The following is a 23702-nucleotide window of genomic DNA, read 5'->3' as shown; positions in this document are numbered from 1 at the left end:
GAGCCAATTCCAGGAGATAGTGGAGGAGAAAGGAGGCTGTCATGTTGCAGTCCATGGGGTCACAAAGAGTCAGACGTGACTTGGTGATGAAACTACAACAACAAAAGGTGTCCTGCCTCACCTATCAAGCTCCCTTTCGTTGTTCAAGTAAATTGCCTACCCTGCAAGCATTCCCTAGCTTAGTACATTACAAGACTTCCTCCTCCACCTCTCTAGATAACTCCTCTGATATACAGGTCACTATAGTAATGATTCTTCAAGTTTTGTTTTTTTCAGATGATGGATCTAGGCTTTCCCAGTTCAAACCAGTCAAAACCATGGAACTTTCAAGTGGGCCTGCATAACTGTACAGTAGGTGATTTTTTTTTTTTTTCAGAAGAAGGCTAAAAACTCCATTCACAGATCACATTAATGCCACCATCTTCTGAACATGTATTCCATAAAAAAGCATGTAACTCAGATGGACCTGCACAAAGCAGTGATTTCCTCACCTTTTTTTCCTGCCTTCAATCACCTTGCCCTGTCCCACCAAGCTCCTTATACTCTGCACTCATAAATATCCTTTCTCGCCTGCCTTTGAAGTGATAGGGCTCAGACTTCTTCTCCTGTCTCCTCATGATTGCCTTGTAAATAACGCCTCTCTCAGCTTCAAATTTCAGAATTTGGCATGTGGCTTGCTGGACTTCCCTGGTAGCTCAGTTGGTAAAGAATCCACCTGCAATGCAGGAGACCTGGGTTTGGTCCCTGGGTTGGGAAGATCCCCTGGAGAAAGGAAAGGCTACCCAATCCAGTATTCTGGCCTGGGGAATTCCATGGACTCTATAGTCCATAGGGTCACAAAGAGTCAGACATAACTGGGTGACTTTCACTTCACTTGCTGACAGCCATATTGAGTATGCTCCATTTTGTCTATTCACCTATGAACAGCCAAAGAAATAAGCAGAGAGGTAAGAGATCCTCCAGACAGAATAAAGAATGTGCAGAAATGGTAAGGTTTTGGGTCATATACAACTCAGTGCCTTTTTTAAAAATCACTAACTGAAGATTGCTGAGGTATAAACTGAAAAAGAGAGTAATAGATCATGGAAGGCAGTAGTCAATTTTCAATGAGGGTCTCTATTTCTGACAATTGCTTTACAAATATCTACTCACAGAAAATTTTACCATGTGGGTCTCAAACCTGTATCCAGCTCCAGAAATTGAGGTTCATATTTGATTGTATAAACATGTATTCCCAAAAGTTCCATCACATCCCAGAGCCTACATTTCCCCCTGCAATCCTGCATCTCCGCTGTATCAGCTTTCCATTTCCCATTCACATTGAGCTGATGTCTGAAACCATGGATTGTTTTTACTTTCATGATACATCTATTGCCTAGATTTTTGTTTCCAAGTGTGCAGAAGAAAGCTTTGACAGATGTATCCAACTAGGCAGACGTATAACAGTGGATCAGAAAGGGCTCCTCAGGATAGAAGGTTTTATTGCCCCAGCGAGGACATGGGCTGGAGGGCTCTTGGACGTCCTAAATCCTGCATAATCTCAATGAGTTTATCCCGAAGCTGGGCCAGTCGGTCCAGGTGGAGGGCTCCATGAGGGCTGTAACTCTCCTGAGGGGCAGGGTAAAACTCGTCACTTAAGTGGATCAGCCCAGTTGTGTGACTCAGCAGCTTCTCCATGATGGCCATAGAGAGGACATTCCCACACAGACTGAAGGTCCTGAGCTAGGAACAGCAGCTCAGGACAGGTAGGATGGACTCAAGTTGGGACTCTGTGATCCCACACTGCTCTAAGTTCAGTTCCTGGAGGGTGGCTGCAACTTGCTTCAAAAGAATGCAAAGGATCTTAGAACTAAAGTCAGTCATGGTAACCCCACTCAGATCCAGACCTTTGAGCTGATGGATGTTCGGGCACTGGGACAGATGGGTCAGGTCTGATTCTGTAAGCCGGCAGTTAGTTATTGCCAGGTGGTCCAAGGGGGTCCTCAGGCATCTGGGGAGAGAACCAGCACTTAGATCTGAGAAATTAGGATGGCAGCTGAACTAAAGTTGTCAGATAGGTGGTTGGCCCAAAGTCAAGGTCATACTAACAGCCTTCTGAATGTCAGTACCCAGAATGACCAGACTTATTTTAGCCTGACATTCCATCTCCACGTCACCTGCAAACTATCTGCAGCTCTGTATGATCTCTGGCTTCTGCACTACTTCCATCCTCTTGGAATCATGCATTTCTTAAATATTAACTAACTTACCTGGAGCAAAAGACAACATTTTAGGGATTAGTAATTTGAGACGAGTTCATTGTATTCAGAAACCTTGTGAGCACAGACCTCTTCTCTCTGTCTCTTGCCCTCACTTTTTCTTTTTTTCTGGCTGCACCACACGTGAAGTTTATGTAATCTTACTTCCCCCACCAGGGATCAAACCTGGACTTCAGCCTTAAAAGAACAGAGTCCTAAACGTGGACAATCTGGAAATTTCCAAGAAATTCTCTTTAAAATTGCTCAGGTCTGAGGTGATTTCCCTTCTTTAATGCTCTCTTCACTTACCTATTTTCCTAAGTCATCTGACATGTATTTCCCTTCTTAAGGAAGAACCCATGCCCACCCTCACAGGATCAAAACCACCTCATCCTTAGCTTTCTAGTATGGCGGTGCTTTAGTTGCTAAGTTGTGTCTGACTCTTGTAACCCCATGGACTGTAGCCTGCCAGGCTCCTCTGTCAATGGGATTCTCCAAGCAAGCATACTGGAGTGGGTTGCCATTTCCTTCTCGAGGGGATCTTCCCAACCCAGGGATTGAACCTAGGTCTCCTGCATTGCAGGCAGATTCTTTACCTAGTGGGCTATGAGGGAAGACCTAGTGTGGTGTCCCTGTTTGTTCTTCTACCTTAATTTCAGAGGTGAGGTGATACCACAGCTCAAGATAAAGCAGCTAAGAACCCTGTGTAGTTGACATGCCAGTGATGTGTTCAGTGGCACCAGTGGTCCACACTCACCTGAGCATCTGGTCCAGGCAGCCTTCAAGGAAGGAGGGAGAGTCCAGATAGAGATACTGGAAATGTCGCAGCTTGAGAAACTGAGAGGTAAATTGGACAACTTGCTGCCGCTACTCCTGCACTGTGGGCTCTTTGGAAACTTGGAGCCAGAGAAGATATAAACCTGGCTCAGTCCCAGATAACCCTGTCATCCAAAGGCAAGTGCTACCAGGAGAGGTTTTCTTTAAGTTTCTTTTTATTTTCTCACTGAGGACACTTTCCAGATGGCAAACTTTCCCAGCCATTTTTGGGGGGTCTTAGAAGTCAAATAAACCATAATTTCAAAGGGAGCTTTTCAAGTGTATTTAGATCACTATTGTTTCCTCAGACCTAGCTAAGTTCCACACAGTTTCTGATCAAGGTGACACCTTAGGCACAGAAATAAATTCTGTTTTTCTCTTCATAAATACCAACACCTTTTCTGCACTAAATACAGAAGCTCTTATTGGTGTTTATTGTTCAGCAACATTCAGGGGTGACTGCCACTTTGGGATACATCATATAAAGATTTCTTTGAAATTTAAGGTCATGCATAGAGGGAGACCATTTATTCTATAGGAATTTTCCATGCATCTCACCCACCCGTTATTTGATGCCTGAATAATTCTTATACACCTGTGGCCACCAAGGTGAAGACATTCTGAAGGGTGTTCTCTGTCTTGGTCAATTTGAGAAAGATCACTTTCACCATATTTCTCTCATGTATATAAATGGCCTTTGCATAAAAGAGTATTAAACTGGATTCTACTCAAGTGGCATTTTAAACGTAAACATAATGAAAAAGAAAATATATGTGTGTAACTGAATCACCTTGCTCTACAGTAAAAATTAAACACAAAAAACTGATTTAACTATACATCAATAATTTTTTTAAAAAAAACTTGGGGCTTCTGTGGTGGTCCAGTGGTTAAGAATCATCTTACAATGCAGGGGACACTGGTTCAATCCCTGGCCCAGGAAGATCTTGCCTGCCACAGGGCAACAGCTACTGAACCTGAACTCTAGAGCCTTTGAGTTCCAACTACTGAGCCCATGGGCAACAAATACTTAAACCTATGCACCCTAGAGCCTGTGCTCCTAAACAAGAGAAGTCACCACAGTGAGAAGCCCAAGCACCACAGCTAAGAGCAGCCCCTGTTCACAACTAGGGAAAGCCCACCCAGCAATGAAGACCTAGCCCAGCCAAAAATATCAATCAATCAATCAATCAAAAAAAAAAAAATTCTCTGAAGAAAACTCATGGGCTAATATGAGAAACTCCCAACAGTGGCCAGACTCCAAGTTGGTCATTCTCAGGTATATGGGAACCTGAGGGATTTTCACAGCCTTTCCTGTCTGAGTAGTCATCAGCTGTGGAAGTTGTGCCAAAGAAAACCATAGACAGACACAGCTTTAAGTCTGAAGGCAAATTTTATTCAGCTCCATGACAATAGTGGCCCAAATGGGGTTCTTTTGACATTCCAAATATGATAGTTTTGCACACACAGTTAGGAAAAGCCAACTTGATAAAATACTTTTTTCAGAATTCTAACCTTAAAGAAACAAAAGTCCTTTTAGGAATAACTTGCATTTATCTTCCTATTTCTTTGAGATGTAATTGTTCTACCTGATCTTAGGTGGGTTTTTTTCCCCTGACTATTGATATCTTGGTCACAGCCATTAGGAAGGTACACATACGTTGCATATCTGACAATCAGTCAAAGAGATTGGGATTCCGAGCAGCCTTTTGGCTGTGCCAACTTTCAAAGACCTGTATCATCTTAACCTTTGTTTCACCAACTTGTATGAAAAAGACTTTTTACTGTCTGAGACCATTTTGGGGGAGGAAGCTTTCTAGAGCTTATGAAGGCTACATCACTTGCACTGTCTTGTGGAATGCCTGTTGCATCTTCATCGGTGTAAATTGTTATTAAAATACTCACTCATCAATAAATCCTTAAATTGGAGAAAATTCTAAATTGGAAAATTTTAGAGAATTTTTTATAATTTTAATTTACTTTTGAAAATATGCATTTTACTTTTGTACAAATGATATTGTGTTTCAAGATTTCATTAGTTGCAAAGAATACGGTCTCACTTTCTTTCAAAATTGTATTTTAGTTTGGAGAATAATTTCTTTACAATGTTGTGTTGGTTTCTGTACAGCAACATGAATCAGCCATAAACATATATAATCCCTCCTCTTGAGTCTACCTCCCACCCCTAGAGAACTTTTATAAAAAGCCACTTTTTGACATATATTAAAAAAAAACAAAACTAGAAAGTGGCGAAAAATGCATCCACGTAATAACTAACCTCTGTACCTTATTTTAAAACAAATGAAACAAACAAACAAACCAAAAACTGGTTTGGAAAGCCTTATTTATGCTCCCAACTTCAGCTCAATGGTACTTACGCATGCTTATAATAAACTTGCTTTCCACAAAACTTTTCTTTTTACCTGCAACAAATTTATAACCTATGCCTTTGTAAATGAAAATGAAGCATTTATCTTTTTCTTTCTACCTGATTCCTGCAGAATTTGGCTTCTCTAGCAGGCTCCTCTGCAGACGTGATGAATTACTGCCACCACATGACAACTCATTTTACTAGTCATTGTTATATTTGTCCTAACTTGTTTTCAAATTATTTATGTCTTGTGTCTCTCCTGTGTTACATCTCGTCACGTTACATTTGTGAATTTATAAATGTAATGAGATATATATCTTATAGCCCATCTACGATGTAAAATTAGTGTTTCCTGCACTACCCAGTGGAAACCCAGGCTTCAGACGTAGCTAAATATCTTGAAGCCATCAACCGTACCTACAACCATATACAGAATATTTATAATAGTGCAAGTCTAGATATGAGAAGAGGGAACAAGGGGAAATATTTTCTGCATCATAATAGACTAGTAAAACAGGAGATCCAGAGAATTTTAATAAATATGTTACAATGGATCTGCAGCTGATTTAAGCAGAGTGGGGAGCTGAGGAAACAGATGGCCAAGTATAAGTTATATGTTGTATATTACAGCTATTTTATCATACAACCTGATATGCTGATGTCAAAACATGCTATACTAATCTTCCTCAATAGGGAAGACCGGTAAGTGTTACAGGAATAAAATGAAACTTTTATTGACATGAACTAGCGTTCAAAAGATATACTTTTGAAATGTGGTATAAACATAATAAAACCATGTTTCACGCCTGTATGATTTTAGAATTTTTCTCATAGGAACATGCATGTCAGTTCCCACCCATGACAGAGATGTGTTGCTGAGGACCACTGAGCACGTTTCCTTTGTTGTTCGTATTAACCCACAGAACTAAGTAAAGAAAACGAAAGGAAAAATATAACTAGGGAATGATGGAGTTTCAGATCATAGGCAACAGAGTGCTCCCCTCACCACCATCAGTAACTAGAGATCCATGAGATGTAAACACAGAAATCAGAATAATATCATGGTCAGCATTTATTCATTTACACCGAAGATCTCTTTATTTCTGATCATTTCTACAACTGTGCATACAGAAATAACTCAAACATGTGTGTCTCAAACTGAATCCTCCAGAAATTTAGGTTCATATTTGACTCCATGAACATGTCTCTAAATAAGTCCCAAACTCCCCAAGTCAACATATCCTTCTAGAATCCTGCACCCCTGCTGGATCACATTTGCTTTTCTCAATGTCACTGAGCTGATATCAGAAACCATGGGTGCATTTTCCCTTCATAATATACCTATATCCTAGATTTCAGTTTCCAAGTGTCCAGAAGAAAGCTTCTGATAGAGGCAACCACCTAGGCAGGGTATTACAGCATCATGTACTGCGATTCAGATGATGACACATGTCCCCACCACAGTAAGGACAGGGTCTCGGGCTAATCCAAATCTTCCTGGGACGTCCTAAGTCTGTAAGGATCTCCCAAAGCTCAGCTTTTAGCTGGGCAACTCTCTCCTGGTGAAGAATACCCAGAGAGCTGTAACTCTCCCGAGGGGCAGGATAAAGCTCTAAACGTAAAGCAGACAACCCATTAGTGTGACGCAGGAGACTCTCCAGGACAGCCATGGAGATGAGGTTTCCACACATGCTGAGGACCCTGAGCTGGGAGCAGCAGCTCAGGGCAGGCAGAAGGGCCATGAGGAGGGAGTCCATGATCCCACACAGGTTTAAGTTCAGTTCTTCAAGAGTGCCTGCAACTTTCTCCAGCAGACCTTGGATAAGCTTGGGACAAAAGTTGGTCAGGGTAACACCACTCAGATTCAGGCCCTTTAGCTGACAGATTTTCGGACACTGGGACAGATGAGTCAAGTCTGATTCTGTAAGCAGGCAGTTGGTTATTGAGATGTTGTGCAAGGGGATCTTCAGGCATCTGGAGGAAAAAGAAAAAACAAATAATTAGTTTTCGGAAACCAGAGTGGTAAGTGACCTCCACATGAGAGGTAAATGAATGGCATGAAACCAAGGTTGTCATTACCATCTGATAAAACTCAATATCTAGAATGCCCAGTCTCATTTCAGGCTGAGTACTGCCATTTTCATGTGTGACTAGATCAAGCTAAAAGAATCTTGAAAGCTCTTTTTCCTCATCTATCAAGCAGAGTACAACATACTCCACTTCCTCAGGGTAAATGAAGATAATGGAATACACTAGAATATGCTCAGGAGAGAGCCTGAGATAGAGTCTCCATCAAGTGTGGACACCACTTAATTTTAGTACTGGGAGATGAGATAAACATGCTTTTAATTCAGATCCCTTCAGTCCATGCTTGGGCTCCAGATGCCTGTATCTCTGGCCAGGTGAGCTACTTGGAGGATGTGTAGAAACAGTAAGACCCCACACCATGCCAATCTTCAGCGACTCCCATCCAGGCATCATCTACATACCTTCTATCACTGTTCTCTCTCCTTTTGTCTCTGCTTCATTACCATCATCTCCAGAATCATGCATTTCCCCTATATTATTTAGTTACATCATATGCAACCCAAGACCATTTACAGACTGGGACTTTCAGACAGGCTCATTGTGTTCACAGATTAGTGACCAGAGTTTCTTTTTAGAAATGCTCAGGTCTGATGTGGTTTTTCCTTGTCAATGCCACCTTCACTAACCTGTCATCAGAACAGAGATATCGCTTCTCAAAGAAGAAATCACATACATGTCCGCACTACACCTATGCCTACTAATTTGTAGCTTCCTAACCTGATGTCCCTTTCCAGAGCTTCTATATCAGTTTTTTTACACCTTGATTGCTCCACTTATGTGTTACCACACTTCACAGGAGAGCAGCAAATGAGACAATGCATTTGATATTTTACTATTGTGCTCACTGTTACTCAACCAGTGCTGGTCCCCTCACCCGAGCATCTGGTTCAGGTGGCCTTCGAGGAAAGATGGAGCTTCCATACGGAGATAGTGGAGGTACTGCAGTCTGCCGATCTGAGAGGTAAATTGCAGAAGAGCCTGATGGTCCTGTTCCTCAGCAGCAGACCCATGAATGGGGGAGAGAAGGAGTCTCTGAAGATTGCTCATCTTGCCCAGGAGAGGAGCAAACTTGACCAGGGTGGACAGTTTCTGGGTGAAATTCAATTCCACCTCCTGGATACAGTCCAGCTTCACTATACGGAAAACTTTCTTAATAGTTTCCTTGGACCTTGAAAGAACCTTCATCCTCTTACAGCACATGTGTATGGAGCCTCTCCGCTGCTCCACCCACCTGAAGAGGTAGGTGGTAAATTTGCTCCAGGTCTTTTCCTTGAGACAAAGGTCTACATACACCTCCAAGGGAGCCAAGGGGTGCTTTCTCCTTGACATGTCCTTAGCCACTGATGCCATCGGTGAACTTGAGGACACATGGTATTTGTTTCCAGACCACATGTTCCAGAAGTCCTGGTCAGTAGTCCTCAAGTCCAGCACCCGCAAATGGCACCTCCTGTGGGGAAACAGAAGATCGGGTGAGATTCTTTAAAATACACGGTGAATGAAACTACAGCCTCAGAATTTAGGCAACATTCTAACTTCACATCTTCGCTTCTACTTCACTTTCCTGATATCACCTTCTGACTTTTCTCTTTCCTCTCTTGCTCACTTTCCTCCAGCTCCTTTTTCTCTTCCATCCTTCCTAGTACACTTTTGCACGGTATTTCCCAATGTGATCTCAGCAGGGCTCAAGGCTTCTGAGCTTTTTCAGAAGTCTCTGGTCCACCTTTTGGTCATTCACTCTCCCTGACACCAGCAGTCCCTTCCGGGACACCCAAGACCCTGCCAGGCTACCTGGATCAGACTCACCTGGGGTGAACCTCCTGGGCCAGCAGGACATCAAGTCCATCCAGCACTGCTTCTAAGGTTTCTTGGTGAGGCTTCTTCATCAGCCCCCCTAGAGGCAGGCGGGCAAAGGGCCAGGCTTGCACCATGGCCATCAGGGTCTCACTGCATCTGAGAGAGAAGGCGGCCATAAATAGTGGCGGGTAGAGCTCCCTGGGCAGATACTCCAAAGAGCAGATGGCCAAGGCCTCATCTCTCAACAGGCTCATTGCTGCCAAGTTCACAAGTCTGGGTGGGTTGTGAGCACTCATCCTGACTCTTCTCTGAATGGAATCCTGTGAAAACGCAAGGGAACAAAGCCTCCTTCTCAGGTCAGTCACACCCATAAGGATGGTCTCTCTCCCCATCCTTCAGGGAAATCAAATCAGAGCCAAAGTCATCACCTTGGAGATGATGAACCAGAAAGGAAGAAACTCAGTTTGTCAGGCTTCCAGGCTAGATATGGTGGGCACTAAACCATAGCTCTGCCCCTCCTGCCACTAGAGCAAGAATCTCACAAGTATCTAGAATAAAGACAGGCATCAAGTAGCTCCTCCATTTCCTTCCATTGTTTGCTTAATGCATTTCCCCTTGCACATTTGTATCAGGAGACTGAACAAGCTGACTCCCTTTCTCTTGGGTGAAATCCTTTAAAGTATCATGTTCAGCCCAAATTATGGGGACAGAAGTTCATGTGGAACACAGCTTCCATCCTCAGTTTCCAAACTTAACTTTACTGGGAAGGACTAAGGAGATATCTTTTAAAAGCAATGCAATTTGTGCATAAAGTAAAAACTTTAAATGTCAAGAAACAGCGTTTCCAATGGTTAGATGTCTTTTATTAACAAGAAGAACTGTTTGATAAGACATTTAAATGATAAAAGCCAAAGCCAAAATCAAAATGTTTAGGATGAAGGCAAAGCTACCCTTTGAGGCCAAAGGAAAGCCTTTAATTTGTTTAACCAAAAGAAAAGGAAAACTCTTCCTGTCATGTCAGATTGCATTCCCCCTTCCAGTACACACTGGCCATTGGCAGAATATCTTCCCTGAGGTTGATAATTTACCAGCTCAGATGTGGTTCTGGGGCTGCTCAGACCTCAGTCCTGGGGGAGAACACAGGCAGACTCCAGAGTGAGAAGCTTCTGTGTCTCTTTTTTGGTGCTTGAGGCTCTTATAGAACTTTCTAATCACATCTGCCCTCCTTTCAACTGCTAACTTCCAATCAGAAGTCATTACCTGATTGAAGTGAAAGTGAAGTCGCTCAGTTGTGTCTGACTCTTTGCGACCTGGTGGACTGTAGCCTACCAGGTTCCTCTGTCCATGGGATTCTCCAGGCAAGAATACTGGAGTGGGTTGCCATTTCCTTCTCCAGGGAATCTTCCCGACCCAGGAATCGAACCCTGGATTGAACCCAGGTCTCCCGCATTAGAGGCAGATGCTTTAACCTCTGAGCCACCAGGGAAGCCTATTACCTGATTAGATTCCACAAATTCTCTCAGGTTAACCCTAATTGGTTTACAGTATATCTCCAGATGATTTGATATCTACAGGAAAGAGAAAGAATGAGGGAGGGGGTGGGATCTAGGATTTTTTCATTGATTCACTCCACAAAATAGGATTGAGTTTTGCTAACATGGATAGTTGTATCCCTGGGGGGGAGTAAGGGAGGGGATTATGTGTCCCAAATATACAAAAAAACAAAACCCAAGACAATGTCTGGAAACCTCATTGTTGCACGATTTTTGTCCAAATTAAAATTATAAAATGTCCTAGAATTAAAACAGCTTCATAAAAGCAGTGGTGTTATTTCCAAAGGAAACAAAATAAACTCTTGTTTGTTTCAAGTTCTCACTTAGGTCTTATATGGGAAATGGCAGATTACGATTTATTCACAGGGGCTTGCAACTGGAGATGTGGTTGGCCCTCCAGGCTTAATCGCTGACAGAGAACATCTGGTCAATCCTGTGAGAACTAAGGGCAGTGTGGTGGTGGCCCTTCCTAAAGGGGCCCTGTGAATGACTCAAATAGCCTCATGCATGTGGTTCTGTTTGTTTTTCTCTTGGAAAGAAGGACACTAAAGGCTTTTCTTTGGGCGATATTTAGAAACTAAACACGAGTGGCTAAGAGGAGATAGTCATCTTTGAGGGTGTTCCCTGCTAGAATGTTGAGTTCAGAACATCAAATTGACTTGAAAAGACTGAATCTGAGAATCTGAGTGGAGGGAGACATGACCAACTCTGTGAAGGACATTTTCACGTCTGAGAATCAATGAGGGTGGTCACTGTGGGTTCTTTGGGAACTCAGAGACCAGGTGGGGGGAATGTGAATCAGTCTCAGCTAACCTTGTCTTCATTGTGCCTGCTGCTACCAGTAAACATTGTCTTTTAGGTTCTTCACACAGAGGATGCAGCCAAGATGGCAATTAATCCCAGGCATATTCTTGGAATCCTGGGAGCTGCACCATAACCCCATTGGTCTCTTTCTACATATTTTTTGATATTACATTGACATTACTTGACTTACTCTGATACTTATTTTGTGAGTAGGGTAAAGACATGACTTGCTGTCTATTTCCCAGTTCCCCTGGTTGCTGCTGGATCATGTTGCAAGGATTAACAAGGGAGCAGGACACCAGCAGGGGACACTTTGCTGCTCCTGGCTGCAAGTCGGGGGTTGCACTTGAGTGGCCCAGGGTTTTTCTAGGGGCTGAATCAGAAGCATTTTGCTCTTACAAGGAAGTTTAAACGGAAGGATAAAGGAGGCTTCAAGGAACCTCCAAGATTTGATTGTGACTTCCTGAGATTGGGAAGGATGGGAAAGGAGCAGGTATGGAGAAAGAAAGTAAGGAGCCTGTTAGGTCATATTAGACTTGAGATGGTCATAACATTAAGTAAAAAGAAATATCAAGTACCGAATAGCACTGGCAACAAAATCCTATTCATATAAAATGATATACATACTCATTCAAGAGCTAATGGCAAATGCTGCTTGTGAAATTTAAATTTTATACCTGGAATGGCAGGATTGTGAGGGTGCAAAGGCAATTCCAGCCCCAGCAACATTAAAATCAGGCACACAAACCAACATTGGTCTCAGGTCTAGAACAACAAAGACATGCATTTTCCCTGATATTGTGAGGGTCATTGTAGGTCACATCAGAGTTCCTTGCTGAACACTTTTCTCATACTAGAGGCTATAGGATGGCCAAACATATTCCACACACAGTGTTTTAACGAAGAAAATTTGTTGCTAGAGGCAAAGAATCCCGTTTTATATCACCTCTCCATTGTCCCTTAGCAGAAAAATATTTAAAGAAAAATGTAGCAACACTGAACCCAACTTCCCAAAAGGCATCATGTGGCATCAATTCAAAAGCAGCTCATTGATGTGGGGTTCCATGCCCTCCAGGTCTCCCTGTTCCCCTGCCATCCTTCACCACTCCACCTGGTCCTGGGGGGTGTGGGATTCCTTTCTCATAGAGGAAAATGCCAGACAATTTGACCTGAGTCTGGGGTATTGTAACAGGAAGAGAAAAATACTGTTTTCCCCACAACTGCAGTGGGCAATGGAGGGGATGACTCTCGGGTGTGAGTTGGGATATTGGGTTTCACAAACCATATTTATCCAAGATTCTTTTCCAGTAGCTATGGGAGTTCAAATCAAGGATTAAAAAAAAAAAAAAAAAAAAGCATAAAAGGCAGATTCAGGAGCCACCCGGGGCACCTACAGTGTCACAAGAAGCTCAAAAACAGTTTATTTTTCAAATAAAGAACCTGAGGCCCAGGGCATGAAATGAGCTACCGGAAAGTTAATGAGAACTCTCAGTAAGCTCCAAATGGTTTGTAGGTCAACAGAGTTTAAGCTTCCAATTCATGCAAAAATTCTCTAAACATCCTTATACACACAATCATCAAGAGGCCCCAGAAATTTTCCAGGAAAAAAATAGGAAATTATTGGATGGGGAAATCTGATTTGGATTTTCTTTCTCCTCTGCTCCCTGGAGTTAGTGCCAATCAGAGACCCCCTGAGCCTGAAGACATAGCCAAAGGAAAGAATAGTTAAACTGGCCACCAGAGGACAGGCTTGACACAGCCAATAGGCTGAACTCCAGGCAGGTGGCCTTTAAAGTGCTGGCTACTGTAATCAAAGCATCACACCTTGGCAGAGGGAATGACTGACCGGTGAGACTCTGCCTCAGGTTCTGGCCGTTGCTGTGGCCTTAGATATTGTCTTGATTATGCCTGTAGTCTTCATGTCAAACAACAGCCCTGCCATTTATGGAGATTTATTCTGCATCACGCTCTCAGCTCAATGCTTTACTTATTCAATAGAGCGAGAGACAAACTCAGTGAAGGTCAGTAACTTCTTCCAAGGCACACAGCCTATTGGTGGTAGAACTTTAAGTTCTATTTGCCGGTGCTCTGGAGTATTAAATTGTGCTCTCCCAGTGCCCAGCAGTGTGCTGGCCATGTTGAGATTTGTAATAAAATGCTGGAGTCATAGTTTCCTCTCTTATAAGAGGGAGAAGGAAAGAGCATGAGGTTCAGGATTTATCATGTTGCCTTCTCTTCAGAATGTGTTATTCCAAAAACTAGGCATATAAAATAAAAGTGGAGTAGCTCCACCTACTGTAGTGGTTCCCAATGACTGGTCCCCTAATCAGCAGCATCAGCATAACTTGAGAACTTTTTAAAAAGTGATCCTTAGCTCCTCTCCAGATCTACTCATCCAGAAACTTAGAAGCTGGGACCAATATCAGTGTTTAGTAAGATCTTCTCCCAACCCCCACCACATCTTCCAGGGTGCAGACAGTCATAGGCTCTAACATCCACTCAGTCCCACCTCCACCCCCAACCATTGTCCCTCCACCGTCTCAACTGCCTTGAAAGGAATAGATGGACTTAAAGCTAAGTGACAGAATGTGTACTGAGCCCAGAGAACCCCTTCATTCAGTGTTTGTAACATTGTCCAGCAGGCGGTGACCAAAACCATCCCCAAGAAAAAGAAATGCAACAAGTTAAAATGGTTGTCTGAGAAGACCTTACAAATAGCTGAGAAAAGATAAGAAACAAAAGGCAAAGAAGAAAAGGAAAGATATACCCATCTGAATGCAGAGTTCCAAGGAATAGCAAGGAGAGATAAGAAAGTCTTCTTAAGTGAACAATGCAAAGAAATAGAAGAAAACAATAGAATGGGAAAGACTAGAAATCTCTATAAGAAAATTAGAGTTATCAAGGAACAGTTCTTGCAAAGATGGACACAATGGTATGGACCTAACAGAAGCAGAAGATATTAAGAAGTGGTGGCAAGAATACACAGAAGAAGTGTTAGTCACGCAATTGTGTCTGACTCTTTGCAACCCCATGTACTGTAGGTTGCCAGGCTCCTCTGCCCATGGGGTTTTCCAGGCAAGAATACTGGACTTGGTTGCCATTCCCTTCTCCAGGGGATCTTCCCAACCCAGGGATCAAACCTGGGTTTTCTGCATTGGAGGCAGATTCTTTACTGTCTCAGCTACCACAAAGTCCTAGAATACACAGAAGAACTGTACAAAAAAGGTCTTAATGACTCAGATAACCATGATGGTGTAATCGCTCCCCTAGAGCCAGACATCTTGGAGTGCAAAGTCAAGTAGGCTTTAGGAAGCATTACTATGAACAAAGCTAGTGGAGGTGATGGAATTCCAGCTGAGCTATTTAAAATCCTAAAAGATGATGCTGTTAAAGTGCTGCACTCAATATGGCAGCACATTTGGAAAACTCAGCAGTGGCCGCAGGACAGGAAAAGATCAGTTTTCATTCCAGTTCCAAAGAAGGGAGCCAAAGGATGTTCAAACTATCCCACAATTGCATTTCACATGCTAGCAAGGTAATGCTCAAAATCCTCCAAGCCAGGCTTCAACAGTACATGCACTGAGAACTTCCAGATGTTCAAGCTGCATTTAGAAAAAAATAGATGAACCAGAGATTAAATTGCCAACATATGCTGGATCATAGAAAAAGCAAGGGAATTTTTTAAAAATCTACTTCTGCTTCATTTACTATCAAAAACATTTGTGTAGATCACCACAACTATGGAAAATTCTTAAGAGATGGGAATACCAGACCTCCTTCCCTGCCTCTGAGAAACTTGTACACCAGTCAAGAAGCAACAGTTAGAACTGGACATGAACAATGGACTGGTTCCAAATTGGGAAAGGAGTACATCAAGGCAGTATAAAGTGTACTCTGCTTTTTTAAATTATATGCAGAGTACATCATGGGAAATCCAGGGCTGGATGAAGGTCAAGCTGTAATCAAGATTGCCAGGAGAAATATCAATAACTTCAGATATGCAGATGACACCACCCTAATGGCAGAAAGCAAAGAGGAACTAAAGAACCTCTTGATGAAGGTGAAAGGGGAGAGTGAAAAAGCTGGTTTAAAACTCAACATTCAGAAAATTAAGATCATGGCATCTAATCCCATCATTTCATAATAAATAGATGGGGGAAAAATGAAAATAGTGATAGACTTTACTTTCTTGGGCTCCAAAATCACTGTGGACAGTGACTGCAGTCATAAAATCAAAAGATCTTTGCTCTTTGGAAGAAAAGCTATGAAGAAACCAGACAGCATATTACAAAGCAGAGAAGTCACTTTGCTGACACAGTGAATATAGTCAAACTATGGTTTTTCCAGTAGTTATGTACAGATGTGAGAGTTAGACCATGAAGAAGGCTGCTGCTGCTGCTGCTAAGTTGATTCAGTCGTGTCCGACTCTGTGTGACCCCATAGACAGCAGCCTACCAGGCTCCGCTGTCCCTGGGATTCTCTAGGCAAGAACACTGGAGTGGGTTGCCATTTCCTTCTCCAATGCATTAAAGTGAAAAGTGAAGGTGAAATCGCTCAGTCGTGTCCAACTCTTCGCGACCCCATGGACTGCAGCCTACCAGGCTCCTCCACCCATGGGATTTTCCAGGCAAGAGTACTGGAGTGGGTTGCCATTGCCTTCTCCTAAAGAAGGCTGAATGCCGAAGAATTCATGCTTTCAAAATGCGAGGCCAGAGAAGGCTCAAGAGTCCCTTGGACAGCAAGGAGATCAAACTAGTCAATCCAAAAGGAAATCAACCCTGAATATTCATTCGAAGGACTGATGCTGAAGCTCAAGCTCCAATACTTTGGCCAGCTGATGCAAAGAGCTGATTCACTGGAAAAGACCCTGTTGCTGGGAAGGATTGAAGGCAGGAGGAGAAAGGGGCGATAAAGGATAAGATGGTTGGATGGCATCACCGACTCAATGGACATGACTGTGACAAACTCTGTGAGATGGTGAAGGACAAGGAAGCCCAGTGTGCTACATTCCATGGGACTGCAATGAGTTGGACATGATTCAGTGACAGAAAAACTCCTTTCCACTTCCAGTCTTCTCTTAAGCTTTTCCTTAGGGACAAATATTTCACTTGCTATTTCAGTAAACAAAGGATGTTGAAGCCAAAACGCCATCATCCACTACAGCTGCTCCAAAGACAGTATACCCCGAGGGGAATTTAAGCAGGAGAAAACAGGATGGTGTCCTGAGGTAGTTAAGATGCATATCATATGGATATGGACCATATGCATATCATATGGACTTCAATAAATCCACAGTCTTGCCTCTTTTCATACATAAAAAAAAGCATGAAAAGGAACTTCCCTGGTGGTCCAGTGGTTAAGAATCCACCTGTCAATTATCAAAGACCTAGAAGAACTAAAGAATAAACATACAGAGACAAACAACACAATTATTGAAATTTAAAATACTCTAGAAGGAATCAAAGCAGAATATCTGAAGCAGAAGAACAGATCAGTGAGCTGGAAGATAAAACGGTGGAAATAACTGTTGAAGAGCAGAATAAAGTAAAAAGAATGAAAGGAGCTGAGAATAGTCTCAGAGACCTCTGGGAAAATATTAAATGCACCAACATTTGAATTATAGCGGTCCCAGAAGAAGAAGAGAAAAAGAAAGGATATGAGAAAATTTTTGAAGAGATTCTAGTTGAAAATTTCCCCAATATGGAAAAGGAAATAGTCAGTCAAGTCCAAGAGGCTGAAGGAGTCCCATACAGGATAAACCCAAGGAGAAACATACCAAGACACATACTAATCAAGCTAACAAAGATTAAACACAAAGAAAGAATATTAAAAGCAGCAAAGGAAAAGTAACAAGTAACACACAAGGGAAACCCCATACATTTAACAGCTGATCATTCAGCAGAAATTCTGCAGGCCAGAATGGAATGGCAGGACATATTTAAAGTACGGAAGGGGAAAAAATCTGAAACTCCAATACTTTGGCCACCTGATGCGAAGAGCTGACTCATTGGAAAAGACCCTGATGCTGGGAAAGATTGAGGGCAGGAGGAGAAGGGGACGACAGAGGATGAGATGGCTGGATGGCATCACCGACTCGATGGACATGGATTTGGGTGGACTCGGGGAGTTAGTGATGGACAGGGAGGCCTGGCGTGCTGCAGTTCAGGGAGTCACAAAGAGTCGGACACGACTGAGCGACTGAACGACTGAACTGAACTGAAGGGAAAGATCTACAACCAAGATCACTCTACTGAAAGGGTCTCATTCAAAACTGATGGAGAAATAGACAGCTTTTCAGACAAGCAAAAGTTAACAGAATTCAGTACCACAAAACCAGCTTTACAACAAATGTTAAAGGGACTTATAGTGTCAGGAAATATAATAGAAGAAAAAGATCTACAAAAAGAAAGCCCAAACAATTAAGAAAATGGCAATAGGAACATATATATATATAAAATCACTTTAAATGTAAATGGAGACTGGCTGAATGGATACAAAAACAAGACCCACATATATGCTGTCTACAAGAAACCCACTTCAGACCTAAAGATACATATAGACTGAAAGTGAGAGGATGGAAAAATACATTCCATGCAAATGAAAAGCAAAAGAAAGCTGGAGCAGCAATCATCATATCAGAAAAAGTAGACCTTGAAATAAAGAAGATTACAAGAGATAAGGAAGGACACTACATAATGCTCAAGGGATCAATCCAAGAAGAAGACATAACAATTGTAAATATCTATGCACCCAACATAGGAGTACCTCAACATATAAGACAAACACTAACAGACATAAAAGGAGAAACTGATAGTAATACAGTAATAGTAGCAGACTTTTAACACCCAACTCACACCAATGGACAGATCATCAAGACAGATTATTAATAAGGAATCACAAGTCTTATATGATACATTAGATGAGATGGATCTCATTGATATCTTCAGGACATTACGTCCAAATGCAGAAGAATACACCTTCTTCTCAAGTGCTCATGGAACATTCTCCAGGATATAACACATCTTGGGTCACAAATCAAACCACAGTAAATTTAATAAAATTGAAATCATATCAAGCATCTTTTCTGACCACAACGCTATGAAACTAGATATCAATCACAAGAAAAAAAAAACTGTAAAAATCACAAACACATGGAGATTAAACAATACATTTCTAAATAATGAACAGGTTACTGAAGAAATCAAAAGGGAAATCAAAAAATTCGTAGAAAAAAATGACAATGAAAACAAGACAACTCAAAACCTATGGGGTGCAGCAAAAGCAATTATAAGAGGGAAGTTTATAGCAATACAATCCTACCTCAAGAAACAAGAAAAACATCAAATAGACAACCCAACTTTACACCTAAAACAACTGGAAAAAGAAGAACAAAAAAACACCAAAATTCGTAGAAGGAAAGAAATCATAAAGATCCAAGCAGAAATAAATGAAAAAGAAATGAAAGAACAGTAAAGATTAATAAAACTAAAAGCTGGTTCTTTGAGAAGATAAATAAAATTGACAAAATTTTATCCAGACTCATCAAGAAAAAAAGAAGAATCAAATCAACAACATTAGAAATGAAACAGGAGAGGTTACAACAGACAATGCAGAAGTACAAAGGATTATAAGAGATTATTATGAACAACTATATGGCAATAAAATGGATAACCTGGAAGAAATGGACAGATTCTTAGAAAACTTAAATCTTGCAAGAATAAACCAGGAAGAAATAGAAATTAGAGACAACCCAATTACAAGCACTGAAATTGAAGCTGTGATCAAAAATCTCCCAAGAAACAAAAGCCCAGGACCAGATGGCTTCACAGGAGAATTCTATCAAGCATTCAGAGAAGAGCTAATGCCTGTCCTTCTAAAACTCTTTCAAAAAATTACAGAGGGAGGAACACTTCCAAACTCATTCTACGAGGCCACCATCACCCTGATACCAAGACCAGACAAAGATAACACACAAAAAAGAAAACTACAGGCCAATATCACTGATGAACATAGATGCAAAAATCCTCAACAAAATTCTAGCAAATAGAATTGAGCAACACATTAAAAAGCTCATACACCATGATCAAGTTGGGTTTATTCCAGGGATGCAAGGATTCTTCAATATATGCAAATCAACCAGTGTGATACACCATATTAACAAATTGAAAGATAAAAACCATATGATAATCTCAATAGATGCAGGAAAAGCCTTTGACAAAAATTTAGCACCCATTTATGATGAAAACTCTTCAAAAAATGGGCATAGAAGGAAACTACATCAACATAGTAAAGGCTATGGTAAGCCCACAATAAACATTATTCTCAATGGTGAAAAACTGAAAGCATTTCCCATAAGATCAGGAAAAAGACAAGTGTGTCCACTCTCACCACTATTATTCAACATAGTTTTGGAAGTTCTAGCTACAGCTATCAGAGAAGAATAAATAAAAGGTATCCAGATTGGGAATGAAGAAGTAAAGCTCTCGCTGTTTGCAGATGACATGATACTGTACATAGAAAACCCTAAAGAAACTATCAGAAAATTACTAGAGCTAATGAGTGAATTTAGTAAAGATACACGATATAAAATCAATACATAGAAATCATCTGCATTCTTACATACTAACAATGAAAAATCAGAAAGAGAAATTAAGGAATCAATCCCATTCACCTTGCAACAAAAAGATTAAAATATCTAGGAATAAACCTACCTAAGGAGACAAAAGAACTATATGGAGAAAATTGTAAGACACTGATTGAAGAAATCAAAGATGACATAAAAAATGGAGAGATATTCCTGGGTAAGAAGAATCAATATTGTGAAAATGACTATACTACCAAACACAATGTATAGATTCAACGAGACCCCTATCAAATTACCAATGGTACTTTTAACAAAACTAAAACAAAAAATTTCAAAATTTATATGGAAACACAAAAGACACCAAATAGCCAAAGCATTCTTGAGAAAGAAGATTGGAGCTGGAGGAATCAAGCTTTCTGATGTCAGATTATTCTACAAAGCTACCATCATCAAAACAGTATAGTACTGGCACAAAAACAGACATATAGACCAATGCAACAAGATAGAAAGCCCAGAAATAAACCTATGCACCTATGGGTACCTTATTTTTGACAAATGAGGCAAAAATATACAATGGGGCAAAGACAGCCTCTTCAATAAGTGGTGCTGGGAAAACTGTACAGCAACATGTAAAAGAATGAAATTAGAACACTTCCTAACACCATACACAAAGACAAACTCAAAATGGATTAAAGACCTAAATGTAAGACCAGAAACTATAAAACTCTTAGAGGAAAACATAGAACACTCAATGACATAAATCAGAGCAAGATTCTCTATGACCCACCTCCTAGAGTGATGGAAATAAAAACAAAAGTAAGCAAGTGGGACCCGATTAAACTTAAAAATATGCACAGCAAAGGAAATTATAAGCAAGGTGAAAAGACAACCCACAGAATGGCAGAAAATAATAATAGCAAATGAAACAACTGACAAAGGATTAATTTCCAAAATATATAAGCAGCTCATACAACTCAATACCAGAAAAACAAACAATCCAATCAAAAAGTGGGAAAAAGCCCTAAACAGACATTTCTCCAAAGAAGACATACAGATGGCTAATAAACACATGAAAAGATGCTCAACATCGCTCATTATTAGAGAAACGCAAATCAAAACTACAATGAGACATCACCTCACAACAGTCAGAATGGCCATCATCAAAAAGTCTACAAATAATAAATGCTGGAGAGGTTGTGGAAAAAAGGGAACCCTCTTGCACTGCTGGTGGGAATGTAAATTGATACAGCCACTATGGAAGACAGTATGGAGATTCCATAAAAAACTAGGAATAAAACCACCATATGACCCAGCAATCCCTAATATCCCACTCCTGGGCATATATCCTGAGGAAACCAAAATTGAAAAAGACATACATACTCAAATGTTCATTGAAGTCCTATATACAATAGCTAGAGCATGGAAGCAACCTGGATGTCCATCAACTGATGAATGGATAAAGAAGTTGTGGTACATATACACAATGGAATATTACTCAGCCATTAAAAGGAACACATTTGAGTCAGTTCTAATGAGGTAGATGAACCTATTATACTGAGTGAAGTAAGCCAGAAAGAGAAAGATAAATATCATATACTAACGCATATATACAGAATCTAGAAAGATGGCGCCAAAGAATTTATTTGCAGGGCAGCAAAGGAGAAACAGACATAGAGAACAGACTTACCGACATGAGGAGAGGGGAAGAGAGGATGAGATGAATGGAGAGAGTAACATGGAAACTTACATTACATATGTAAAATAGATAGCCAATGGGAATTTGCTGTATGCTTCAGGGAACTCAAACAGGGCTCTGCATCAACCTAGAAGGCTGGGATGGGGTGGGAAATGGGAAAGAGGTTCAAGAGGGAGGACATGTGTATACCCATGGCTGATTCATGTTGAGGTTTGACAGAAAAACAACAAAATTCTGTAAAGAAATTATGCTTCAATGAAAAAAAAAATTTTTTTTTTAATAAAAGAATCCCTGTCAGTGCAAGGGATACAGCTTGGATCCCTGGTCTGGGAAGATTCCACATGCTGTGGAGGAACTAAACCTATGCCCCATAACTCCTGAGCACTCGATTATAGCCTGAGACCTGTGACTACTGAAGCCCACATGCCCTGGAGCCCATGCTCTGCAATGAAAGAAGCCAGCAAAATGAGAAACCAATGCATTTCAACTAGAGAATAGCCCTGCTTGCCAGAACAAGAGAAAGGCTGCGCTCAGCAAAGAAGACGCGGCATAGCCACCCCTCCAAAAAAGTAAATAAATAAATAACAATTTTTAAAAAGCATGAAAATCGTTATTTTGAGATGTATCATTTTTATCATATGCAGTAATCTTTTGATGTTTTCTGAATGTTTTTTCAGGAAATGACTTTCCGTACTCTGGCTCCCCTGTGTAACTTTTTTTCCCCCTTATAACTTTCAGAGCAATCTGAGAAGCCACCTTTCTGGCTATAATCTTCTGTAAAGTCACCAAATGAAACATATTTGGCACATTTTAGGTTGTGCATTTCTTGTCATTTTACATGCTCTTCCAAGACCTTTTCCCAACCCACAGTGTCCTATCCCCACTCACCTGAGTTCCAGGCGTTAGATGAAAACTGTCGACTAACACTAGTCACCACCTGAAAGTAGAGAGTTATTTTACTTGGTGAGAATGTTTAGGACCCAAGCCCAGGAGACAGCATCTCAGCTCTGAGAAAACTGCCCCAAGGAGGCTGGGGGTGGGGGTGGGGGCGGGGGTGGGGGCGGGGGTAGGGGCGGGGGTGGGGGCGGGGTGGGAGCGGGGTGGGGAGTCAGGTTATATACAAGTTTGTAACAAAAGGAGCAGGCAGTCTGAACATCAAAGATTATTGTGAGGTTAAAAAAAAAATCGGATATCAAGTTAAGGAATTTAACATTGTATGTAGATGCAAGCCTCGGGGCTCACTGAATCCATTCCTTTCATATGCACCTCAGCTCTCTGGGGTCAAATCCTGTTCCCTTGTTCACATTAAGGGTGCCAAACATGGAAGATGGCTGCTTCTTGCATTCCCCCAGCTCCTCAGCGATCGCCCTGGGGAATGGCGACATCTGCTGGATTGGAGGTTTACATCACTGTGCAAATATTGTACTCAAGTGGTATTTACAGGACAGCCCAATTTTTTTTTTTAATATTTATTATTTTGATTATTTGCCTGTGCTGGGTCTTAACCATGCACTCAGGATCTTTGATCTCCCTTGTGCCCCTGAGGGATCTTTTAGTTGTGGCAGGTGAATATTTAGTTGCAGGATATGGGATCTAGCTCCCTAACCAGCTATTGAACCCAGGGCCCCTGAATTGGGAGCATGGAGTTGTACCCAGCGGACCACCAGGGAAGTTCCACAATATCAAGATTTATTAAAAATTCTAAAGTATACCATCCTGAACAGAAAATTGATTTCTATCTTCTGTATGATCTACCAGCAGG

General features: G+C 41.3%; 1 protein-coding gene and 1 pseudogene across 7 annotated transcripts; both read right to left on the bottom strand.

The window, feature by feature from the left end:
- Positions 1-1479: 1479 nt before the first annotated feature.
- LOC145505161 (PRAME family member 12-like) lies at positions 1480-5432 on the bottom strand (annotated as a pseudogene).
- On the bottom strand, positions 4425-23301 carry LOC145507359 (PRAME family member 8-like). Of its 7 annotated transcripts, none has more exons than XM_081493813.1 (5): positions 23207-23301; positions 22829-22877; positions 9313-9623; positions 8384-8956; positions 4425-7395 (listed from the first exon to the last, which is right to left on the bottom strand). In XM_081493813.1, the coding sequence occupies exons 3-5, from the start codon at positions 9597-9599 to the stop codon at positions 6843-6845; spliced, it is 1413 nt and encodes a 470-aa protein (XP_081349939.1). In that variant the 5' UTR covers positions 9600-9623; positions 22829-22877; positions 23207-23301; the 3' UTR covers positions 4425-6842. The 7 variants fall into 7 exon arrangements, with proteins under 7 accessions (XP_081349939.1, XP_081349941.1, XP_081349942.1 ...); XM_081493815.1 differs by having other exon boundaries at positions 9313-9459; positions 23207-23269; XM_081493816.1 differs by having other exon boundaries at positions 9313-9459; positions 23152-23223.
- Between the last annotated feature and the right edge of the window lie 401 nt (positions 23302-23702).

This window comes from Giraffa tippelskirchi, chromosome 5 (assembly GCF_054371585.1).
Source record: "Giraffa tippelskirchi isolate mGirTip1 chromosome 5, T2T-mGirTip1v1.2.pri, whole genome shotgun sequence".
Classification (NCBI taxonomy): domain Eukaryota; kingdom Metazoa; phylum Chordata; class Mammalia; order Artiodactyla; family Giraffidae; genus Giraffa; species Giraffa tippelskirchi.
The sequence above is the reverse complement of the archived record's forward strand: the minus strand, read 5'-3'. Positions and strand labels throughout refer to the sequence as shown.

Excerpts from the sequence above, each read along its gene's own strand:
- LOC145507359 (XM_081493813.1), bottom strand. The coding sequence starts at position 9,599 with ATGAGTGCTCACAACCCACCCAGACTTGTGAACTTGGCAGCAATGAGC. Across the intron at positions 8,957-9,312 it reads GCCCAGGAGGTTCACCCCAG|GAGGTGCCATTTGCGGGTGC; the intron begins GTGAGTCTGATC and ends GTTTCCCCACAG. Across the intron at positions 7,396-8,383 it reads CACCTGAACCAGATGCTCGG|ATGCCTGAAGATCCCCTTGC; the intron begins GTGAGGGGACCA and ends TTTTTCCTCCAG.